Genomic DNA, 21,334 nt, shown 5'->3' with positions numbered 1-21,334 from the left:
AGGCACCCTAAAAAATGTCTGCTTCATCCAACTCTGGCCTGTTTACCAAAGGTAGGCAGGGATCCCACTCTGCAAGAGAAAAACAAAAAAAAATGCACAAAAACTTTTGCAATGATGATTCCACTCACCATTGGTATATGGAATGTGCCCACACTTTTATAAATAACACAAAATCCAGTAGATCTGAAAGACAAACAGCTCTTGTTGTGAGAGGACTCAGTGGATATAGCATCCAAATAGCAGCCCCGGGTGAAATAAGGCTGGCAAATGAAGGCAAGGTTAGAAATCAGAGCTGGAAACACATTTTTCTGGAGTGGCTGCAGTGAAGGGGAGCATCATGAAGCTGGTGCAGGTTTTGCAATCAAAACTAATCTAATCAACAAGCTTGTATACCTACCAAAAGGAGTGAATGATAGGCTCATGACAATGTGATTGCCACTTGCAGGACAAAGCAAGTCATCATTATCAGTGCCTATGCTCTCACTATAATGAACCTTGATGAAGTCAAAGAAGAATTTTATGCAGATTTAGGGACCTTCATCATCAATGTGCCAAAAGAGGACAAGCTTATAATTCTGGGTGATTTTAGTAGTAGTGACTTTAGAGTAGGCACAGACTACCAGACATGGCAGGGTGTCCTTGGGAGGGATGGAGTCAGAAACAGTAACAGACATGGTCACTTACTACTGAAGACTTGTGCATGTTATGACCTCCTAATCACCAATACTGTCTTCCATTTACCTAAATGCAATAAAATTTCATGGATGCACCCTCTAAGCAAACATTGGCATTTAATTGACTATGTCATTGTAAGGAGAAGAGATGAGAAAATGTGAGAATGGATGAAGGTGATGTGTGGTGTAGAGTGTTGGATTGACCATAGACTTATACTCCCCAAGCTAAATATTTGCATTCAACAGAAGTGGCAGCCCCAAGGGAAAGTACCAGAAGACTTAATATCAACAGATTAGAGTGCTTCTCAGAGAGAGAACTTGCTAACTTGGAAGACATTTTCACCTGAGCCAACACACAGTTGGCAACAGTGGAGTAGAAAAGGAGTGGGCAGCTTTCAGAGATTTGGGGTACAGCACTTCATTTACTCATCTGGACCAGAACACTTGCAAACATCAAGATTAGTTTGATAAAAATGATGGGGAAATTCAGAAGCTGCTAAACAAAAAATGAGAATTCCACAGGGTTTATCAGCAAGATAGTTCATCAATCTCTAAGAAGGCAGTGTTTAACTCCATCAAAAGAAAAGTGTAAGTGAAGTTTAGAGAGATGTGGTTTTCTTGACTCAGTGAAAAGGCAAAGGAAATTCAGTTTTAGACTGAGAGCAACAATCCAAAGCATTTTTATGATGCCTCAAAGGCTATTTACGGACCAAAGACCTATGGTGCATCTCAACTATTCAGTGCTGATGGAGCCACATTGATTAGTGATAAGGACATAATCATGGAGAGATGGATTAAACACTTCCATAGTGTTCTCAACAGACCATCATCAACCAAAGCTGAAGCCTCTGATTGTATACCTCAGGTAAAAATCAACTCAAGCCGAATTTCCAACTGACAAAGAGGTTTTAAATGCCATTAGCCTCCTCTCATAAGGCCAAACACCTGGTGCTGATTCTATTCCAACTGAGATTTATAAGGCAGGGGGTCCTTTGCTCATACAAAAGCTGACTGAAATTTTCTGGTTTATATGGCAAGAGGAAGTTATTTCCCTGGAGTTCAAGGATGCTTCCATTGTCCATCTCCGTAAAGGTAAAGGAAATAGATCATTCTGTGACAATGACAGGAAGATCTTTCGAGATTCTTGCCAGAGTCCTCCTTAATAGGCTGATCCTTCACCTGGAAGATGTTCATCTACCCGAGAGCCAGTGTAGTTTCAGATAGGACTGAGGAACAGTTGAAATGGTGTTTGCTGCCTAACAACTCCAGGAGAAATGCTAGGAGAATTAATAGAGGTCTGTACACTGGTCAATCTGACCAAAGTCTTTGATACTGTTTCAAGGGCTTGTGTCAAAATTTGGTTGCCTGGAAAAGTTCATTAGTATCATATGTCAATTTCATGATGGCTGGCTTGCCCAGGTTCTGTGTAATGGTTGAGGCTCTTGCTCTTTCCCAGTCACCAATGGAGTGAAATGAACTGTGTGATTGCTTCCATGCGTTTTAACATGATGTTTTCAACAACGTTGTTAGAAGCTTTCAATGAAAATGAAAATGGCATCAAAGATAGCTACAGCATTGATGGTAAAATATGTAACTTGAAAAGTCTACAAGCCAAGACTAAAGTGGAGGGAGAGAAGATTGTACACTCAATGTAGGCTCTGAATCTGAGATAAAACAAAATATCAATTAATTCTCTGCTGCTTGTGCTAATTTTCACCTAACAATTAATATCAAGAAAACAGAGGTTCTCCACCAGCCAGTAACACACCAGTCATACATGGATCATCAGTTACAGAAAATGGAGAAGTTTTGAATACTGTGAATAAGTTGATTCACCTTGGCAGTATACTTTCCAAGGATGTACACATTAATAATGAAGTTGAAACATGCATTGCCAGAGCTAGCTCAGTGTTTGGGAGGCACTGAAGGAAAGTGTGCGAGAGAAGAGGTATTAGAATGTCTACCAAACTGAAGGTCTATAGAGACATTGTGCTGACTTCATTGTTGTATGCCTGTGAAACCTGGATAATCTGCCTGCGCCATGCCAGGAAACTTCATCTTAGATTAAACTCCTTGTAAGTTTGGGTTGGGTGTGACCAAGACTGAGGAGTGTTAATTCATTCTAATAATCAGTAATATCCTTCAAGAGATTGAACTTGGAAATCCTCATTGAAATCCTACAGGAAAATGGGTAACTCAACATCTCCCTAAATCATTGGTTACTAATAATCATTTGTCTCAATTGTACCATATACAATTGTTTACATGTTATGTCCCTACTCCCCTCACAGCAGAATATAACCATTCTTTATTTTTGTCTTAATATCCTCAATGCTTAACATAGTGTTTTACACATAACAGGTGCTTAATAAATGCTTGTTGGGTTGGAAAGAATTTAATATGTTAGAACCTCTTAAGGTTTCCTGTGTCAGTCATAAAAATAAAACAAAATAGGGGAGTGGAGTCAAGATGGCAGAGTTGAAACAGGGTTTCCACTGGGCTCCGGCTCCCACCACCTCCAATTCATGTAAAAGGTGACTCTGAACAAATTTTGGAGCTACAGAACCCACAAAATGCAGGGAGCAGCCGGCGCAGCTCTGGCAGCCAACCCTGGGTGGCCCCCCCCTCTCGCCCCTATCTCCCCCCTTCCACCGAGGTTTTAGCCCCAGGGCAGACCTGACCAACCACTGGCTGGAGGGACTTCAGATCACCAGCAACTGTGCCGGTTTCCAGAATTATCAACCCATAGATGCTAAGGACAAAGTGAGAGGTCAGTGCAGTGTGGACTTTGGGATCCAGTAGTTGGGAGTACAGTCCACCTTAATCCCCTGGAGGGAGAAGCCACTGAGGCACCGCGGCCACAGCCACGTGGCAGCTTTAGCTCCTGATCTGCAGACTGTAGAGGGACCATGCAACCAGTCTAAGAGGTAATCACTCTTGTTTTAACCTGCTTGGATCTGGATTGCAGTCTAGGGTGGAAGTCCTGTGTGACCAGCTTGCCAGAGTGTGTGGAAGCTTCAGAGAGGGCACCTAACTAATACCTTTGGCAGGTGAGAAAACCCCAGCATTTGGTACAAAGCTCCCCTGTCTGGTAGCAAAGTCCTACTGTGGCAAAAAGCCCAAAAGTCAAGTAATTGAGAGGCAACATGAGTACACTAGGGAAGCAAAGCAAACAGAGGAATCCAATATTAGACTCCTATTTTGGGGACAAAAGGATCAAAGCATGTGTAGGGGCAAGGTAAGCCCCTCTGTGAGGAATAAGATTATACAAACCAAGGCCCCAACTCAATATGACCTTTCTATTACCCTGAGTTGTTTGGGAACAGGGATCCTGAGAATTTGAGGGCTGCTCCTCTCCTGGGACCTGGCTAGGTCCTTGAGAAGAGATATGATAACTGCCCATCTCCTGAAATTAGCCACTCCAAGGAAATATGCTCTTGGGGGGGGGGGGTGCGTTGGAGGGATTGGCCTCCATCCCAGGCCTCACACCAGATATGATGCTTGTTAAAATACCTGGCAGTATGACTTCTTTGTTCTCAGCACTACTTAAACTGTAAGATTCAGACCCCAAATTGGAATCTCACCCATGGAGGAGATGTCCTGTCTGGGACCCTCCCATGTGGGACCCTGACAGGCTGTACTGGGATTCTCCAGCTTGTATGGTCAAGTGTTGGTGCTTCCCCGCAACAGTGATGCTTGTGTGTGTGTGTGTGTGTGTGTGTGTGTGTGTATACATATATATATCTATATATATCCACTATTAATCATGGCTGCTCTTATTCTGCTATCTTTAAGCCTCTTACTCTTTTATCTCTGGTTTGCCTATGTATACATATATTCTGAATAAATATTCTAAAGAATTTGCCTTGGGTCTTTCTTGGAGTGCCAAGCATTTCATTTACGCGAATCCTGAACCTCCTTAATTGGACATTATGGTGTCACGAACAGGATTCACAGGTCAGAATGTCATCCTTCAAGAAATCCACTGTGGAAAGGCTGAAATTGAGTGGTTATTGTTATTGAACTTGAGATGGGCACTGATTATGGTAGAAAATATAGACTATTTTAATTTGTTATAATTTTAAGAACCAAAGAAAGCAGTTAGAATTTTAGCCCAGTATATTTTAAAATGACCTGATTATAATAAGGGAAAATCAAATTTCCTTGTAAACTTTTTGGAAGATATGAATGTGACTGGGTAATTGGAATAGTAAGGAAAGAAATAAATTTGTGGATATATTTCCTTTCTGAGGACCAAGTGTATTAGAACTTAGAAATATATAGTTACATGATCAAAAGGTACATATTGCTATTTGCCATTAAGAAAGTGATTCACTGTATGTCCCCCTTCCTCCCCGCCCCAAAAGTTTTATTTACCTTAGTTTACTGTTCAGTAAAGGGATGGTGGTGGAATACACATCCTAGGGATTTTTATGGGACTGATATAATTGTAAAGGTGCTTGGTACAATACCTGGCACAAAACATCAGTGCTATTTGAGTGTAAACTGTGTAAGCAAAAAATTAATTGTTTCATATTTGTTAATCTTATGTGAAATTTTCCTTAAGTGTGAATTTTATGCCAATGGTAATGGGATGAATGATTTTCTGTGCAAAGCAATTTGGAAATGACTAAATTAAGATCACCAGATTGGTAATTACTTGATTGTGCTTTCAAAATCTAAATTTAGGTACATGATAATTATTTATGATATTGTTACTGGTGAACAGTTGTATTAAAAGAAAGTTTCAGTTAAGATTGTTTAAACTTGTAAGATTGCTAACCAAGCTATTTGGTGTTGTTGCACATATCAAGTATTTACAAAAGTATGCTTGTGAAAGGTAATTATTGGTAATTATGTGAAGAAAAGACCTGTGAAACCTCCTTGTGTAAATTTTGTTAATTATTTGGGAAAGACTTTATAACCAGAGAATTTAGGAATTGTATAATAGTTAATGATATCAGGATAAACTGTTTTTGAAAAAGGGAAATATTCTTATGAAGAAATGTTTTATAAGATCTTTGGTATGAGATGATAGGGAACAGATTAGCAGACAAGAAAGTCAAGGAGGCTGCTATGTCCATAGAATCTATGAAGATGTATGTGTTGAATCCTCAAGTCCCTAAGATAAAAGCAATACTTGTGTTCATAGAAGCTGAAAAGGAAAATTTAATTAAGTTTGGGAAGATTGAAACTGAGCAAGACCATTGGTTATTGCTTGATGGAAGAGAAATGGTTAATTAACAAATCATGAGGGAAATTCTGTCAATTTTTATAGCTAGTCCATTGGGGAGTATGAGTAATTTGTGTCCTAGCTTTAAAGAAATATAGATGTATAAGTATATGTATATAGTTGCTAAACAAATCTGTGAAGTGTCTTATATGCAAGGAGGTAAGCAAAAGGGTATTAAGAAAGCAGTGTGAGTCTCCTGGCAGAAAAACTAGGAAAGACAGACCCCAAGATTTGAAGAGTGTGTTTATGGGTTCCAAAATAATAAAGTAGTTTCAGAAGTTTTATGGAAAAGACTGAGAACAAGATGGGAGACACAAGATGAGAGAGACAAGGAAAATTTTATAATCCAGGATGGGGAAGCAATCTTATTAGTCCTGGGAAAGGAAGCAGGGAGAGAGGCACAGCAGGTAGAGAAATCTGCCCATCAGTGCATTAGATATTATCTGTAGTTAATTGCTTATAATTAGAATTATTTGATGAAACTGTGGGAATTTGTTTTAATGCTAAAACCTAAAATTGTTAATTGATTACTGTATGTGGAAAGGAAGAGACTGTATGAAAACTTTATTTTGACTAGTTCTGCTCATTCAGAACAGTCCTCCTGCATGTATGATGTTGTAAAACTGCCAAATCCCCTAGAAACTATCTCTGTTAGGCAAGTTCATTTAGCCTGGGAAGGGAGCTTGTTTTAGTTATGAAGACCCTAAACAATAAACTTGACTTGCTGAGAAGCAGCAAAGTCCATGTACGAAAGAATAAAAAGGATCTCTAACAATTGGCTTTACCAGGACAAGTGCAAAAAAAATTGTGGAAGGAAAACTGAATAATCTGGATAATGGATTTGAGAGATTTGGAAGGATAAATAAAGGTCTGATTAGAAATATGGAAGGCAGATAAGAAGGTTTGGGGACAAATGGGGATTTCCAAGCCCCTCCTGTCTCTAAATAGTGGTTTGGATACCTTTGTATCAGATGGTTTAAGTATGTTGAGAAGAGTGTGAGGAAGTATTTACGAAGACAGAAAGATTTGTTACTTGATTTTATAATTAATAGCTCAAATGTATTTGAGAAAAAAAGGAAATAAGGATACAAATGCAATATTGAATCATTATCCCATGGACTGAGATTGGGATTATAAAGTTACTGTAGAAAAGTTATATCTGTGTATATGTGTGGGGTCCCAGTGTATTTCAAAGTGTAATTGGGTATTAATGCAATTGACTGAATTAATTGTTGGGATTAAATCAGAGACATTTTTAGTTGAGAAAAAAGAAATTTTAGTGTGAGTTCAGATTAAGCATAGTTCCAGGAAGATAGGGAAGCTTGGGAAGTAGATGCAAACCTATTAGAGCAATAATTTATAATCCTGATGGGAGATTTTATATTTATGAACAAGAATAAATATAGAAATGAATACAGGTTATTTGAAGCTCACTTTAGAGATGTTCCTTAACCAATGTGAGATTATAATCATATCTTAAACTGATTGTTGGAGCTTGTTATTTAAGATTTGATGGGACTGTTAACTGACTATTTCTCTCAGTCTAACTCCAGGTATGGATATTAAGAAAGGCTATCCAAGCTATCTGAGCCACTGATCCATGATGCCAGAGCCTATGAGGTACAGGTATGGAAGGCCTGTGAAATATGGGTATGGAAGGTCGGGAGAACAACTGTTCCAATGAGGTAGTATTCTCCTGACTTGACCCTTCCAGTGACACCTGGAAGACTCTGAGTTTGTCTCAATGCAGATTGCAGCTTGGTGTACATTTTGCCTGAAATTGACATTCTGAAGTTGGGGAAAATGGTTCCCTCATTAGAGTTTTGTCCCTATTCTTGGAGGCAAGTCTCAATAATCAAAAGATTTGAAAACACAACAAAAAATCTATTAAATATTTGATTCTGGAACATCTTAAGTTACTATAAGATTAAGCTACAATTAGTTAATATTAAAAGGAGAATTGTTTCTGGACTACTTAATACATATTTTAATTGTTAGTATAATGTAAATCCCTTAGTGAAATCTCATCGTCCTGGTGGAGGAATTAATAATGGATTAATGCAAAAATATAAGAAATTGGTTTTAATGTGTGATCATGACAATTGACCAAGACTCCAATGTTACTTTTGTAAGAATGATGGGGGGGCGGGTGGCGGAGTCGAGATGGCAGAGTAGAATCATGACCTCTGAGGGGCTCTGGCTTCCACCTTCCCCAATCAATGTAAAAAGGGGACTCTGAACAAACTTTGGAGCTACAGAACCCACAAAATGACACAGAGAAGCTAACCTCCCACTGAGGACAGCCTGGTAGGCCAGCAGCAAGTGGCCAGCACAGTGCTCTAGGAGCTGAGCCCAGCCCCACACCAAGGCTTTAGCCCCAGGGTGGGCCTGACCAGCTGCTAGCTGGAGGGACTCCAGATCAGCAGCAGCTGTGGCCATTTCCAAAATTATCAACACATAGATGCGAAGGACAAAGTGAGAGGTCAGTGCAGTCTGGACTTTGGAACCCAGTAAGTGGGAGTACATGGCTTTTGCCCCCAGGGCAAGAAGCCATTAAGCCATCAGGCAAAGCCACCAGGGCAGCTTCAGCTCCTGGCCTGTAGAAAGCAGGGGGACCAAGCAACCAGTCTGAGGGGTAAATGCTCTTGCTTTAACCTTCTTGGATCTGGATTGCAGTCTAGGGTGGAGGACCTGGGGGCATGTGTACAGCTTACCAGAGCATGTGGAGGCCTGAGAGAGGGCACCCATCTAATACCTCTGGCAGCTGAGAAGACCCCAGCAATTGGGACGAAAGCTCCCCTGTCTGGTGGCAGAGTCCTACTGCAGCAAAAAGCCCAGGGGTCAAGTGACTAAGGGGCAACATGATCAGTCAAAGGAAACAAAGCAGACAGAAGATTCCAACATTAGACTCCTATTTTGAGGACTAAAAGGAGCAAAGCATGGAACAGGAGGAATACAGTGAAGTCATAACTCCTGCACCAAAAGCTTCAAAGGAAAATAGGAGCTGGTTACAGGCCATAGAGGACCTTAAGAAGCAGATAAGAGAAGTGGAGGAAAAATTGGGAAGAGAAATGAGAACAATGCAAGAAAATTATGAAATGAGAGTCAACAGCCTGACTGAAGAAAATAACACCTTAAAAAATAGACAAACTCAAATGGCAAAAGAGGCTCAAAAAGGCAATGAGGAGAAGAATGCCTTAAAAAGCCGAATTTGTCAGATGGAAAAAGAATCTCAAAAGCTCACTGAGGAGAATGATTGCTTCAGAATTAGATTGGAGCAAATGAAAGCTAATGACTTTATGAGAAATCAAGATGCTGTTAAACAGATCCAGACAAATGAAAGAACAGAAGGCAATGTGAAATATCTCATGGGAAAAACCACTGACCTGGAAAAATAGATCCAGGAGAGATAATTTAAAAATTATTGGACTACCTGAAAGCCATGATCAAAGAAAGAACCTAGAAATCATCCTTCAGGAAGTTCTCAAAGAAAACTGCCCTGATGTTTTAGAACCAGAGGGCAAAATAGAGGTTGAAAGAATCCACCAGTCACCTCCTGAAAACGATCCCCAAAAGAAAACTGCTAGCAATATTATAGCCAGGTTCCGGAATTCCCAGATTAAGGAGAGAATATTACAAGCAGCCAGGAAGAAACAATTTCAATATTGTGGAAACACAATCAGGATAACAATATCTGGCAGCTTCTATACTGAGGGATCGAAGGACTTGGAATATGATATTCCAGAGGGCAAAGGAGCTGGGATTAAAACCAAGAATCACCTACCCAGCAAAACTGAGTATCATGTTTCAGGGGAAAATATGGTCATTCAGTGGAATAGAGGACTTTCAAGCATTCTTGATGGAAAAACCAGAGTTGAATAGAAAATTTTACTTTCAGATACAAGAAGCAAGAGAAGCATGAGAAGGTAAACAGGGAAAACAAATCATAAGGAACTTATCAAAGCTGAACTATTAACATCCCTACATGGAAAAACAATAATTGTAACGGATGAAACTTTTGTCAGTATGAAAATAGTTGAAGGGAATAGAAATATATATATATATATATATATATATGTTTATATATGAGGGTATGTGGGCATATGAATACATAGGTAAATGTGTGTATATATGTTTACAGGTATACATAGATAGAGGGCACAGGACCAATTTAACGGGAAGGGATGATACTTAAAAGGTGAAATTAAGAGGAGAGAGAGGAATATAATGAGAGGAGATGGGGAGAGACAGAATGGGGTAAACTATCTCATAAAGAAGAGGCAAGGGAAAATGGTTACAACGGAGGGGAAGAATAGGAAGGCAAAAGGGAATGGGTCAATCTTATTCTCATTGAATTTGGCTTGGGGATGGAATGACATACACATTAAATAGCGTATCTCACCCTACAGGAGAGTAGGGGGGAAGGGGATCAGAGGGGGGATGATGGAAGGGAGGGCAGGTTGGGGGGGAGGGAATTTGGAAGCATCCACTTTTGAAAAGGAATGGGATCAAAGAAGAGAATAGAACAAGTGGGAGGTGGGATAGGAGGGAGGGAAATATAGTCAGTCTTTTACAATATATCTACTATGTTAATGTTTTGCACTAGCTACACATGTACAACCTATACTGAACTGCTTATCTTCCCAGTAAGGGTGGGTGACAAGGGTGGAAGGGAATGAATCTTTAATTCAAAGTTTTAAAATCAAATATTTAAATATATATGCAAATAATATAATATATGTAAATACATAACATAAAATAGTATTAATAATAGTATATATGTATATATATATACTATTATTAATACTATTTTACATGTTATTGGAAAATAAGATATACCAGCACTGGGGCATAGAGATCCACATGCCCTACTGGAAAAGTCGAAAGGGGTACAGGAGAAAATATGGGAGAGAGCAGATTGGAGGAGGGCATATCCTGTGGGACTGCTCTTTTAGGGCGGTGGGTAGGGGAAAAACAGGGAGAAAATTTGTAACTCAAAATCTGGCGGAAATGAATGATTGTAAATCAGAAGTTAATAAAGTATTTGAAAAATGGGGGGAAAACTAATTATACATATACAATAATAAATACTGATTATGAGAAAAAAAATTAATCTTTTTGGGGCGGCTAGGTGGCACAGTGAATACAGCACTGGCCCTGAAGTCAGGAGGACCTGAGTTTAAATCTGGCCTCAGACACTTAACACAAAAACTGGCCTTATGACCTTGGGCAAGTCACTTAACCCCAATTGCCCTCCAAAAAGCAAAAAAAATAAAAGAAACTGAATGTTGTATACTAAAAGCAAATAAATAAATTTTTAAAAAAAGAATGATAAGGGTTCAGGGTGGGTAATTTAAATTGGTTCCAAGGTTCCTTTTGTAGGTAAATGAATGAAAGAAGGCAGAAGAGAAAGAGCCTAGAATGTGATGCTGAGGATGGATGGATGGAAAATACCCAGAGGACTTCCATCAGATAGTGTAACCCCCTCACAGTTATATGAAATGAGACTTTTGGACTTTGAAGGGACAATTGTTTGTTAATTTTCTTTTGAATCTCTGTATCTATACTCATAAAGGGGACTGCCCCCTTGTAAGTTGTCAATACAGCAATCTTATTTAAAGGAAAGATGGTAAATGGAATCCCTTACATATGTGAGACCTGGCAATTTTTTATTGCTTATTGGAGCTCCATGAAAATAAAAATAACTAATTGGCTCTAAGCTGTGATTGGTGGAATTTGCTGCATAAGGTAAAAGGCACACAGGACCATAACTAAATTTTATTTTGAGTTTGAATTTGGGTATAGTTACCTGCATTAAATTAGTATCTGAGTAAGAATGCCACAAGCTACTCAGATGGAATGTGATTTTATACTGTTAATAGGTGGAAGTCTACATTTGGTAAAGGCCAAAGGACAATCTTAGCCTCTGGGATGGGATCCCTCCTGGCTTAGTTCACCCATGGGGTTCCTTTGAAAAGAAATGTTTCCCACCTATTCCTGAGTCTAGCTATGAGGTGGAATAGATGCTGCATGGTTGGATATCTGTGACTTTACCTGAGTTTAAACAGAGCCAAGGATGTTTTATCCTGTCATATTTGGAATGTTACGTGTCCCTGATTTTTTCCTTCTATAGCAAGTTTCTATGATCAGAGCAAGTAATCAGTAAAAGATATGAGCTCTTTTGTGCTAGCTTATTGGAAAATCATCATCCTGCTTTTAGGCATTTACCCAAAGGAAGGGGGAGACAGGAAAAAAAAGTCCCCATATATACCAAACTTTTCATGGCAGCACTTTATGTGGTAGGAAAGAAATGGGAAAAAAAAGTAGCTGTCCATTCATTGGGAATAGCTAGATAATTTATAGTATGTGAATGTAATAGAATTTTAATGCACCAGAAGAAACTATGAATAAAGATTTAAGCGTGGGAAGACTTATGTGAACTGATGTAAAACAAAGTAAACAGAATCAAGAAACAACGCACAGAATGACAACAATGTAAATGGAAAGAAGAATAAATGGAAAATAAATGCTGTGTAATTATAATGATCAAGCTTGACACTAGAGAAGAATTTAGAAAATGTCCACTTACCGGAAAGGTATTTTAAAAATTCCACATTCTATCAGGTGCAATTGATGTATTTATTGGCTTTGCTGTCTCCCCTTCCTTCATTTATATTTCCTACCCCCTTAAACATTTTCCCAAATGATACATTTTTCACAAATAATTTTTTAAAATCCTTCTTGAACATCTCCAGTTCATAAATTGAACTTGGCCACTTTGGTCATAAAATCGGGCTGATTGAATCGATAGTAACAATCTTCTTTTGTAAACAAATTAAGAATCACTCATGGAGAGATGGAAAGATATTGTTTCCTTAGCCAGTATCTTTCAACTGACTCCCCACCCTGTCACTGTAGGAGAAATTAAAGGTGACAAGTTTAGAAGGCTTAGCATGAACTGAGAAATGTGAAAACGAAACAGCTAAAGAGAAAACAACCGGGTTTTCCACGGTTCAAATCACGAAACTATATAAATGAGTCAGTGAGCAGTTATTAAGCTCTTAATACTTTTCGGCATAATGTTTGCCAAGGAAGGCAAAAACAGTCCTCGCCCTCAAAGAGCTCACAATCGAATACGGGAGACAACAAGCCGGCAATTGTGTATACTTGCAAAATATATACAGGGTATATGGGGTAATTTCAGAGGTTAGTGCCTGGGGAAAGGGAAAGACGAGGAAAAACCTCTTGCAAGAAGGTGGAATTTGAACTGAGCCCTGAAGGAAGCCAAGAGTCTGGGTGTGCAAATCATTTTTATACACACCACAAATTTATCCCATTCCTGCTAGATTCTCTCAGATGTAGGACGCCGATGTAGGACGCCGACGCGGAGCTGAATTAATCAGGTGTAAGAATGCTTCACAAGAAAAGACATTAACTGGCCGTGCAGCCCAGGGCAAGCCACTTAAGTTTTTGGGGCGTCAGTTCGCTCATCCGCAAGATGAGATTTTGAAACTTTCTAAGAATCTAAGCCGGTGCATACACAACTCGACGACCCTCCAGCCTCCAGCGCCTATGCCCCTACCCGGGGCACTTTGCCTGCTGGGAGGTGTAGTCTAGAAGGGGTGGGACGTGTGATGCCATCGGGCCTCGACGTATCACGTTCCCACTCCTGCACCGCTCCCTTCTGCTTCTACTCCCTCCTAAGCCTCAGTCTTTTCCCTCCTCCTTCCTTCCCTGTTCTGTCTCCGAACTCGGAGTTTTTACGACATACGGGATCCCAGAGTCCTCCCCGGCGCCGGCTCGCTTTTCGGCAAAGTGACGTGGACGTCAACAGCAATGGCGGAAGGAGAGGAGGCATCGCCGCCGCCGCCAACGTCGGAAAGCGATAGCTGGTGAGTGAGACCCGGGGCGCGTCAGGCGCCCTCCCTCCCCTGCTCCCCTCCAGCGCCCGCTTAGGCCCTGAGGAGCCGGCATGGCGCGGGGGGAATCTGCGGAGAGCCGCGCCCCGCCCCTGCCCCTTCTGTCTCTGGTTCCTTCTTTCTGGTCAGGCTGGCCTCGGGAGGAAGTGGAGGAGACGGGGAGCGGCTTCCCCGACCCCCGGGAGAGGACTCCTCCCGACCCCGTGGAAGGGGCATCCTCTGACTTCCCCTGACCACGGTGTTATTGGCTCTCTGACTTTCCCTGTCCCAGGGAAGTGGCTCCCCTCGAATCCCGTGGAAATGACTCCTCTCCATCCCCCTGGAAGTGGCTCTCCTCCATCTCCTCCTACCCCCCTGAAAGTGGCTTCCCCTTCAACCCCCCCCCAAAAGTGGCTTCTCCTCCTGCTCCCCTAAAAGTGGCTTCCTCTCCTACCCCTCTAAAAGTGGCTTCCACCTCCAACCTTAGAGTAGCTCTCAATCCCAATGAAGTGGGTGTGTCTTTTTCTTCTCTACCTCCCCCCCATCCCTCTTTATAAAAAGTATCCAAGCTGTGTTGGAGGAGGATCCCAGGACGGGTGGAGCTAGGAATGTGATAGCGAGTGGAAATATTTTCAGGGTCCTATTTTGGAGGGTCCCGAATATCTGCTGATGGTTGGGGGGCGGGGGACGGGACACGGGACGGGACAGGATGACACGACTGCTGTTGAAATCTGAACTGTGACCCAGCCTTGGCCTCTCCTTCAGTGCACTTATCTCTGACTGAGAAAAAGGAACTTCTCCCTCCCTGCACAGTTAGAAGGTGTGGTGTGTAGGAGAACACCCATAGCTGAGCCCCATAGGTAATTACTTCAACCTTGCCTGTCTTCACTGGGCTTAGTCCAGTTTCTTTGTACTCTTTATCTTTCAACCCGCCAGCTTTTATCAACTTAAGCCACACAAAAATGAATAAGATCTATGGATATGTGTATGTTGCAGCTGTTTTATGTCTAGATGATCTTTGTTTGATTGCTAGTTTCGGAGATCACAGTTCACTGGTGTCTCTAATTTCTGAGTTGTTTATGTTAGTGATAACTTGTCCACCTGTTTCTATTGTAGCATGGTATATGACATTGGGTGCTTATATAGTAAAAACTCGCGGGGCATTTGGAATGTTTACAGGTGACCCAAGAATATGTACTAAATGACTGGGCTAGTTTTAAGTATTTCTGAAAATCAGATATACTTTGTATGCTTAACATATTGGATGTCCCTAGCATACTGTCATTTTGTTAACTTTTAAAAATTGGTGACATTTGATACATTGATACATAAGTCACTTCAACAGCCAACACGTGGTCCCACCTTCCCATTAAAAAAAAGTGAATCTTCATAATAGAGCAATCATTGCAGATTAGCATGGGTCATTTCCCATTTTTTAGTTTTTCCTCATTGTTTTGTTAACTTTAAATAAAAGTTTGATCCTTGTGAAGAAAATTTGCAGTTTTTTTTAAAAGGATAAGTAATGTAATTGAGAACATCAGAGGTCATTTATTAAATGCATTCTATGTCAATCAACAAGTATTTATTAAGTACCTGTTATGTGTCAGTGTGGAAGGAGCTAGGTATGTAAGTACAAAGAATTAAAAGATTTTTACTGGAAGTGAGCTTACATTCTCACTGCTGGGATCTGTGCAAAGCATTAGGGATATGAATAGAAACTTTAAAATTACCTCTTACACAGCTTACTTTTGACTAGAATAAATTAATAGAGGGTTCTATAAAAAATAGAAAATATTACAGAGGAGGGGCTCTAACCAAGGGAGAGATCAGGAAAGGCCCTTTAAAGTAGATGACACTTGAGCTGATCCTCTAAGAGAACTACACTTTCCTAGAAGTGAAGGTGAGACAGCATTCTATGGAAGGAGGACAGTCAGTAGGAGATGGAAAGTTGTATTTGTAGTAGGGAACAAGAGTTAAGTGTCTCCTATGTCGTGAGTGCCGTATGAGAATTATCTCATTTCATCTTCATAATCCTGGGAGGTAGGTGCTATTATTATCCTCATTTTACAGTTGAGAAAACCTAGGTTAAATGACTAGCCCTGGGTTATACAGCTAGTATCTAAGGGCAGATTTTAATTCGGATCTTCCTGACTCTAGGCCAGCACTGTTTCCACTGGGACACCTAGCTGTCTCCAGCTAGGCTAAGCAGAGGGATTTGTAGTTTATCCAGTGAGCAAAAGAGTCTCTAAAACTTCTTGAGCAACAGATTCTCTAAAAGTTCTTGAGCAGGGCACGTGGTCAGATATATGCCTGAGAAAGATTTGTTGGCTTTGTGGAGGATAGATTGGATGAAGGTGAGGCTAGATTCAGGAAGACTAGTTAGGTGGCTACTGCAGATAGTCCAGGTAAATTAGGGCCTCTCATTCCCTTTTTTTTTTTTTTTTTAGAGGGCAGTTGGGTTTAAGTAACTTGCTGAAGGTCTCAAGACTAGGTTTTTTGTTTATGTGTGTTAAGTGTCTGAGGTCTGATCTGAACTCAGGTCCTCCTGACTCCAGGGCCAGCACTCTACTCACTGTGCTACTTAGCCGCCCCAAGGCCTCTCATTCTCTTAATTGGAATGAGTTTGAATTTTAAAATGAGGACTTGGGCAGTTTTTCTTTCCTTGTTCAATTCTTTCATTTAGTGTCAAATATCATTTCAAATGAGTAGTTGTGTGATAATTGTCTGCACTAGGGAGAGGAAAGGTAAATCCATGAATAAGACTTGCATATCCAAAGGAGACTTATGGGGAAGGTAGGGCAATTGGAGTTAAGTGACTTGCCCAAGGTCACACAGCTAGTTTTGTGTTAACTGTCTAAGGCTGGATTTGAACTCAGGTCCTCCTGACTCCCAGGCCTGTGCTCTATTCACTGCACCACCTAGCTGCCCCAAGAATCTTCTTTACTGTCAGTTGGAGACAGGAGTGAGTGGTATACCGAAGACCTCTAATTCTTATTCTGGATTGAGCTGTGGTGGAGCAGTTGTTCAGGTATGGGTGATGTGGCAGTTCCAGAGATGACTATCCAGGTTTTCCTTCAATGTAGGAAAAACTCCAATCTCTGCATTAAGAGATATTTCCTCTTTTGGGGGGGTTTCCAGGATAGTTACTTCAAGGATAAAGTGTCTGCTCTGTCTGCTGTAATATCTATGCTTTGTGATCTTTGAGTTTCATAGTTGTTGAGAGGGTTGACAGTATTAATGTTCCCTCATTTACTCAAGGTTGTTTAACAAGGGAAATAAAGATCTTGTCAGATGTCATCAGGCCTTCTGGACCCAGATGGATATTATGTATCTGTTATTACTGGGTAAAGAAGGAACACCTCAACTGGTTTTAGGACTGGAAACAAAAAGTAAGGGACATCTAAAACTTAGGGTGTATATGCCAGTTCTCTGACAGTTGCCAGGAGAATGGCCATTTCTTACTTGAGTAAGAAATCAAAACTTTATGTGCCCCCCCATGACATACAAACTCATTCCATTGTGGGGGTGACATGGCAGGGAGTGAATACACTTCTAATACATAAGATCTTAAAAGAGAGATAAAGGCCTTATTAATATAGCTACGTAAAAATATTTATGCATGCATCCAGTCTGTAGTAAGCAAAATTTGTGCATTTAACATTCCTCCAAATGAGGGAAAGATAGCACTTGGATTTAAAAATTCTAAAAAGCAAAACCATTGCCATATACACATAGTACAGAGGGAATATGGAACTACAGTGATCAGACATTATGGAAAACATTGTAGAAATAAAAAGAATTTTTGTTCTACCACACTGACCAGAGGTAACAAGAAACTGAAAATTGTTGTGGATGTAGGTTGGATAAAATTGAGAAACTAATTAGATTAGGGGAGGGAAGGGAAAGAGAGTGAAGAGAGTTCAGAATGTCTTCTTTCTACCTTTTGAACCTGAGTGACTGGAGTAATTGTGGTGCCCTCAATAGAAATAAAGGAGTTTGGAGAAGGATGGGTTTAGGATGAAAGATAAATGACTTGAGTTCTGTTTGGGGCCTGTTGTGGGCCTTGGAGATGGCTGTGGGGACATTAGGGTAGAGAGATGTCCAGCAGACAGTTGGAAATGTAGAATTGTAGAGCAGGAGATAAATAGGGGTTGAATGTATAGATTTGGTAGTCATCTGCACAGGAGACATTCTAGTTCATTGGAATTGTTGGGATCATCAGAAGACATAGTGTAGAGAGAGAGGAGAATAAGATCCAGGACTGAGCCTTCTACTATAGAGTTAGGAACTAGGGCAAGATACTTCGCCAGACTGAGGACTGGTCGGTCAGACAGGTATGAAGAGAGCCATGACAGAGCAGTGTCACAAAAGGAGAAGAGTATGTGGAAGGGAGAAGGGCAGTCAACATTATTACAGAGAGGTCAGGAAGGAGAATTGATCGAAGGCCATTGGATTTAGCATTAACAGAATCCTTGTAGACCTGGAAGGGGCAGTTTCTGTTGAGTGGTGGATCTGACAGCCAGATTGCAAAGGGCAGATAAGAGATAAGAAAGTGAAGCCCACAATCTGCATGCAGGTTGAAACCTCTAAGACATGTTTTGTGTCTGGACATTTAAATGTAAAGAGGAAGAAGGGTGATATGTTGAGAAGTTGAATTTAACTTGCTTTTACTAAACATGATTCTTTAGGACTTTGTTATAGGTGAAGGGAACTGATAAGAAACATCCTAGTTCTTTTAACTACAAACTTCTTTTAACAACACACTATAGCCAGAGGGCCAAATCCTGCCTGCTTGCCTTTTTAAGATCGTTGTGAGTTAAGAAAGGTTTGTACATTTTAAAATACCATAAGACTTTATTTTGAAATATAAGAAACATTCATAGCTGCAGACCATTTTTAACTCTAGGATTGTAGTTTGTCAACCCTTTGTTTTTTTTAAGTCTACTACTAAGATTGTAGGCTTAGTCCACGTGCTTTTTTTCCCTTCTATCTCCATCACCACAAATCCAGTCAGTTACTAGGTTTTATGTATTTTCTCTCCCCGATAATTCACAGCAGTCCAATCCTCTTCACTTTACTTGGAGCTATCCTATTCACTTCCTCTTTATTTTTTTTTTTTTTTGAACCAAGACTATTCTAATATCTCTGGTGTAATTTTGCAGTTTCTGTTATTTCCTGGTGCTAGGTGGTTTAGTGGATAGAGGGTGGGGGTGGGGTGGGAGGAAAGGGGAGGGAGTCTGGATTATCTGAATCCAAACCCAGCCTGACATTTCCTCATTGTTACATTGGAAGTAACACTTAATCATTGTCTGCCTCCTCTTTGTCAATTGTAAAGTGGGCATCATAGCACCACCTCCCAGGGTTGTTATGAGGATCAAATGAGATAATATTTGTAAAGCTCTTATCGAAGTTGGGATTTAATAAATATTTGTTCCCTTCCCCTCTCTAATCTATCCTTCCCAAAGTTTTCATCTACCTAATGTACACCTCTGGTCACATCATCCTGCTCTGGACACTTAGGTGATTTTCCCCACACTTAGTGAATAATTTGTAAACATATTATTCTGGTATTCAGATCCCAGCATGATGCCTCTTATCTATCTTTCTAACCTGGGCTCCTCCTCTTAAATTACAACCAAATTGGATTAATCTCCTCCCCTAATTCTTTTTGTACAGTCTTCATACCTTGTGTCCCTAGGATGTACTCTATCCCACCTTTCCCATCCATCCTTTTTTCCTTCAAAACCCAACTTAGATTCTACCTCTTAATGTGAAGGTTTCTCTGCCCTAAGTGAAAGTGAGTTTAGATTTCTCATAGCATTTTGCCTCCTCTTCTCCTTTTGTATTTTTTTTACTCCCCTTTGTGCCAGTTATTTGTGTATATCTTCCTGGTCATTAGATAATAAGATCTTTTTATTGTATCCATTTTTATATCCTCAGCACCATGTCTTGAACATAGTTACTTAATAAATGCTTGCTATTGAATTGATGTGCTTTCACTTCCCAGTTATTTTTTTCCTATTGTGCCTGACTATAGTCCTTCCCAACCTCTTATTATTTTCTAATACTTATCTACTATAGGCTTGGAAACTAGATAACCATAATGAGGTTTGGGGGGGTGGGTGGACGGGGATTCAGGGACACTACGCCCCCCCCCCCCCCAGGACATGAGTAACTGAAAGGGTTATCTGGAATGAATTCATGGACTCAAACATTCTTTTAGGCAAGGTGGCTATGGTTTATTTTAATGCCAATATAGCAGACAGAGCTCCTTAGGGAACTTTCATTCCCTAAGGAATCTACAGATTAACAGGAATGGTGCTAAAGCTTATATAGGAAAAGTAGTGGATTATCTGGCAGATATGCTAATTAGGTGATAACTTACAACCTTGGTCACTGGTGTGTAGCACCAACAAAATATTTACAGCCACTGTAATTATGCAGGCATAGTTCTCAGTCGCAAGATATAACTTCCATATAGAAGACAGAAGTAAAACATTTATTCTTACACCAGAAAACCAAATCCTAACACCAGGAAACTGAATCCATCATAGCAGCATAGAAGTTAATATACCATAACACATCAGAGAGCTACACCATCCTTTAGCCTTCCCACAAGCCTAGCTGTCTTCCTGGGTGCATCCTCTCTCTCCCATGCTTTAGCTCCTCTAACTCCCTGCTTCCTCTGGGCTCTGCTCCATCCTTCAACAAACTGGCCTACCAGTCTCCATGTGATTACATTCACCCTTTTAGGGCAGGGAAGATCATCAAATTCCCTTGGACTTTTTAAGGGGTAGGGAAGATCTTCGAATTCCCATTACCATTACAAGGTGTCATTCACTGCTGGAAACCAGGGGAAGGGTTTTCTCCGGGGTGTATTTTTTATCTTTTGCATCTGTAGCAAGATTGCTTTGAGAGTTGATGACTATAGCTTGATCTCTGGATTGAATATGATAACTTTGGGAATCAATACATGCTAATTTGGTTACAAGATAGTCCTGTTTTTACAAGAGAATTTCTTCAGCAGTCAGCTTGTTCTTGTGATGGAGAAAGATAGTGTGTTTTTACTGGGAGCCCACTCATGAGTTATTTAAAAAAAAAATTTTTTTTTAAAGCAATTGGGGTTAAGTAACTTGCTGAAGGTTACATGGCCAGGTGTTTCTGGGTGGGTGCTAAATGTCTGAGCCCGGGGTTCGATCTCCAGGTCTTCTCAACACTGGAGCCAGCGCTCTTACTCGATGTGCTACCTGGCCACCCCCCACTCATGAGTTATTGCTAGGCATAGTATCCTTGGTTTGGGGAGAAAACTGTCAGGGATAGTATTTTGAGGCTAGGGAGAAATGTGATGTTAAAACTGGGGTCCAAGCACAGGCACCCAAAGCACCCCATCAACTAGACATGTTAAAATAAAATCTTAGAGGGGGAGGCTTTTCTGTAAAACTACATGTGCTTTATATATGGACTTTGCAATGTCAGTTTTAATTACTCAGAAGAATTTGTGTGTGTATTTTTTTTTCTGGTTCCCGTCT

The 21,334-nt window shown here is 40.4% G+C and overlaps 1 protein-coding gene across 2 annotated transcripts in view; it reads left to right on the top strand.

The window, feature by feature from the left end:
- Nucleotides 1–21,334, top strand: part of TBC1D23 (TBC1 domain family member 23) — a 377,925-nt gene that overhangs the window by 298,034 nt on the left and 58,557 nt on the right. For both annotated transcript variants that reach the window (XM_069065355.1, XM_069065354.1), the window contains exon 2: nucleotides 13,720–13,799. In XM_069065355.1, coding sequence (XP_068921456.1) covers nucleotides 13,744–13,799 — 56 coding nt within the window. In that variant the 5' untranslated portion in view covers nucleotides 13,720–13,743. The remainder of the gene's footprint in view (nucleotides 1–13,719; nucleotides 13,800–21,334) is intronic.

Source organism: Petaurus breviceps, unplaced genomic scaffold, assembly GCF_028583685.1.
Source record: "Petaurus breviceps papuanus isolate PSGF00001 unplaced genomic scaffold, PetGlider_PUasm1.0 90683, whole genome shotgun sequence".
Lineage (NCBI taxonomy): Eukaryota > Metazoa > Chordata > Mammalia > Diprotodontia > Petauridae > Petaurus > Petaurus breviceps.
Note: the sequence above shows the minus strand (reverse complement) of the source record. Positions and strands in the feature narration are given on the sequence as shown.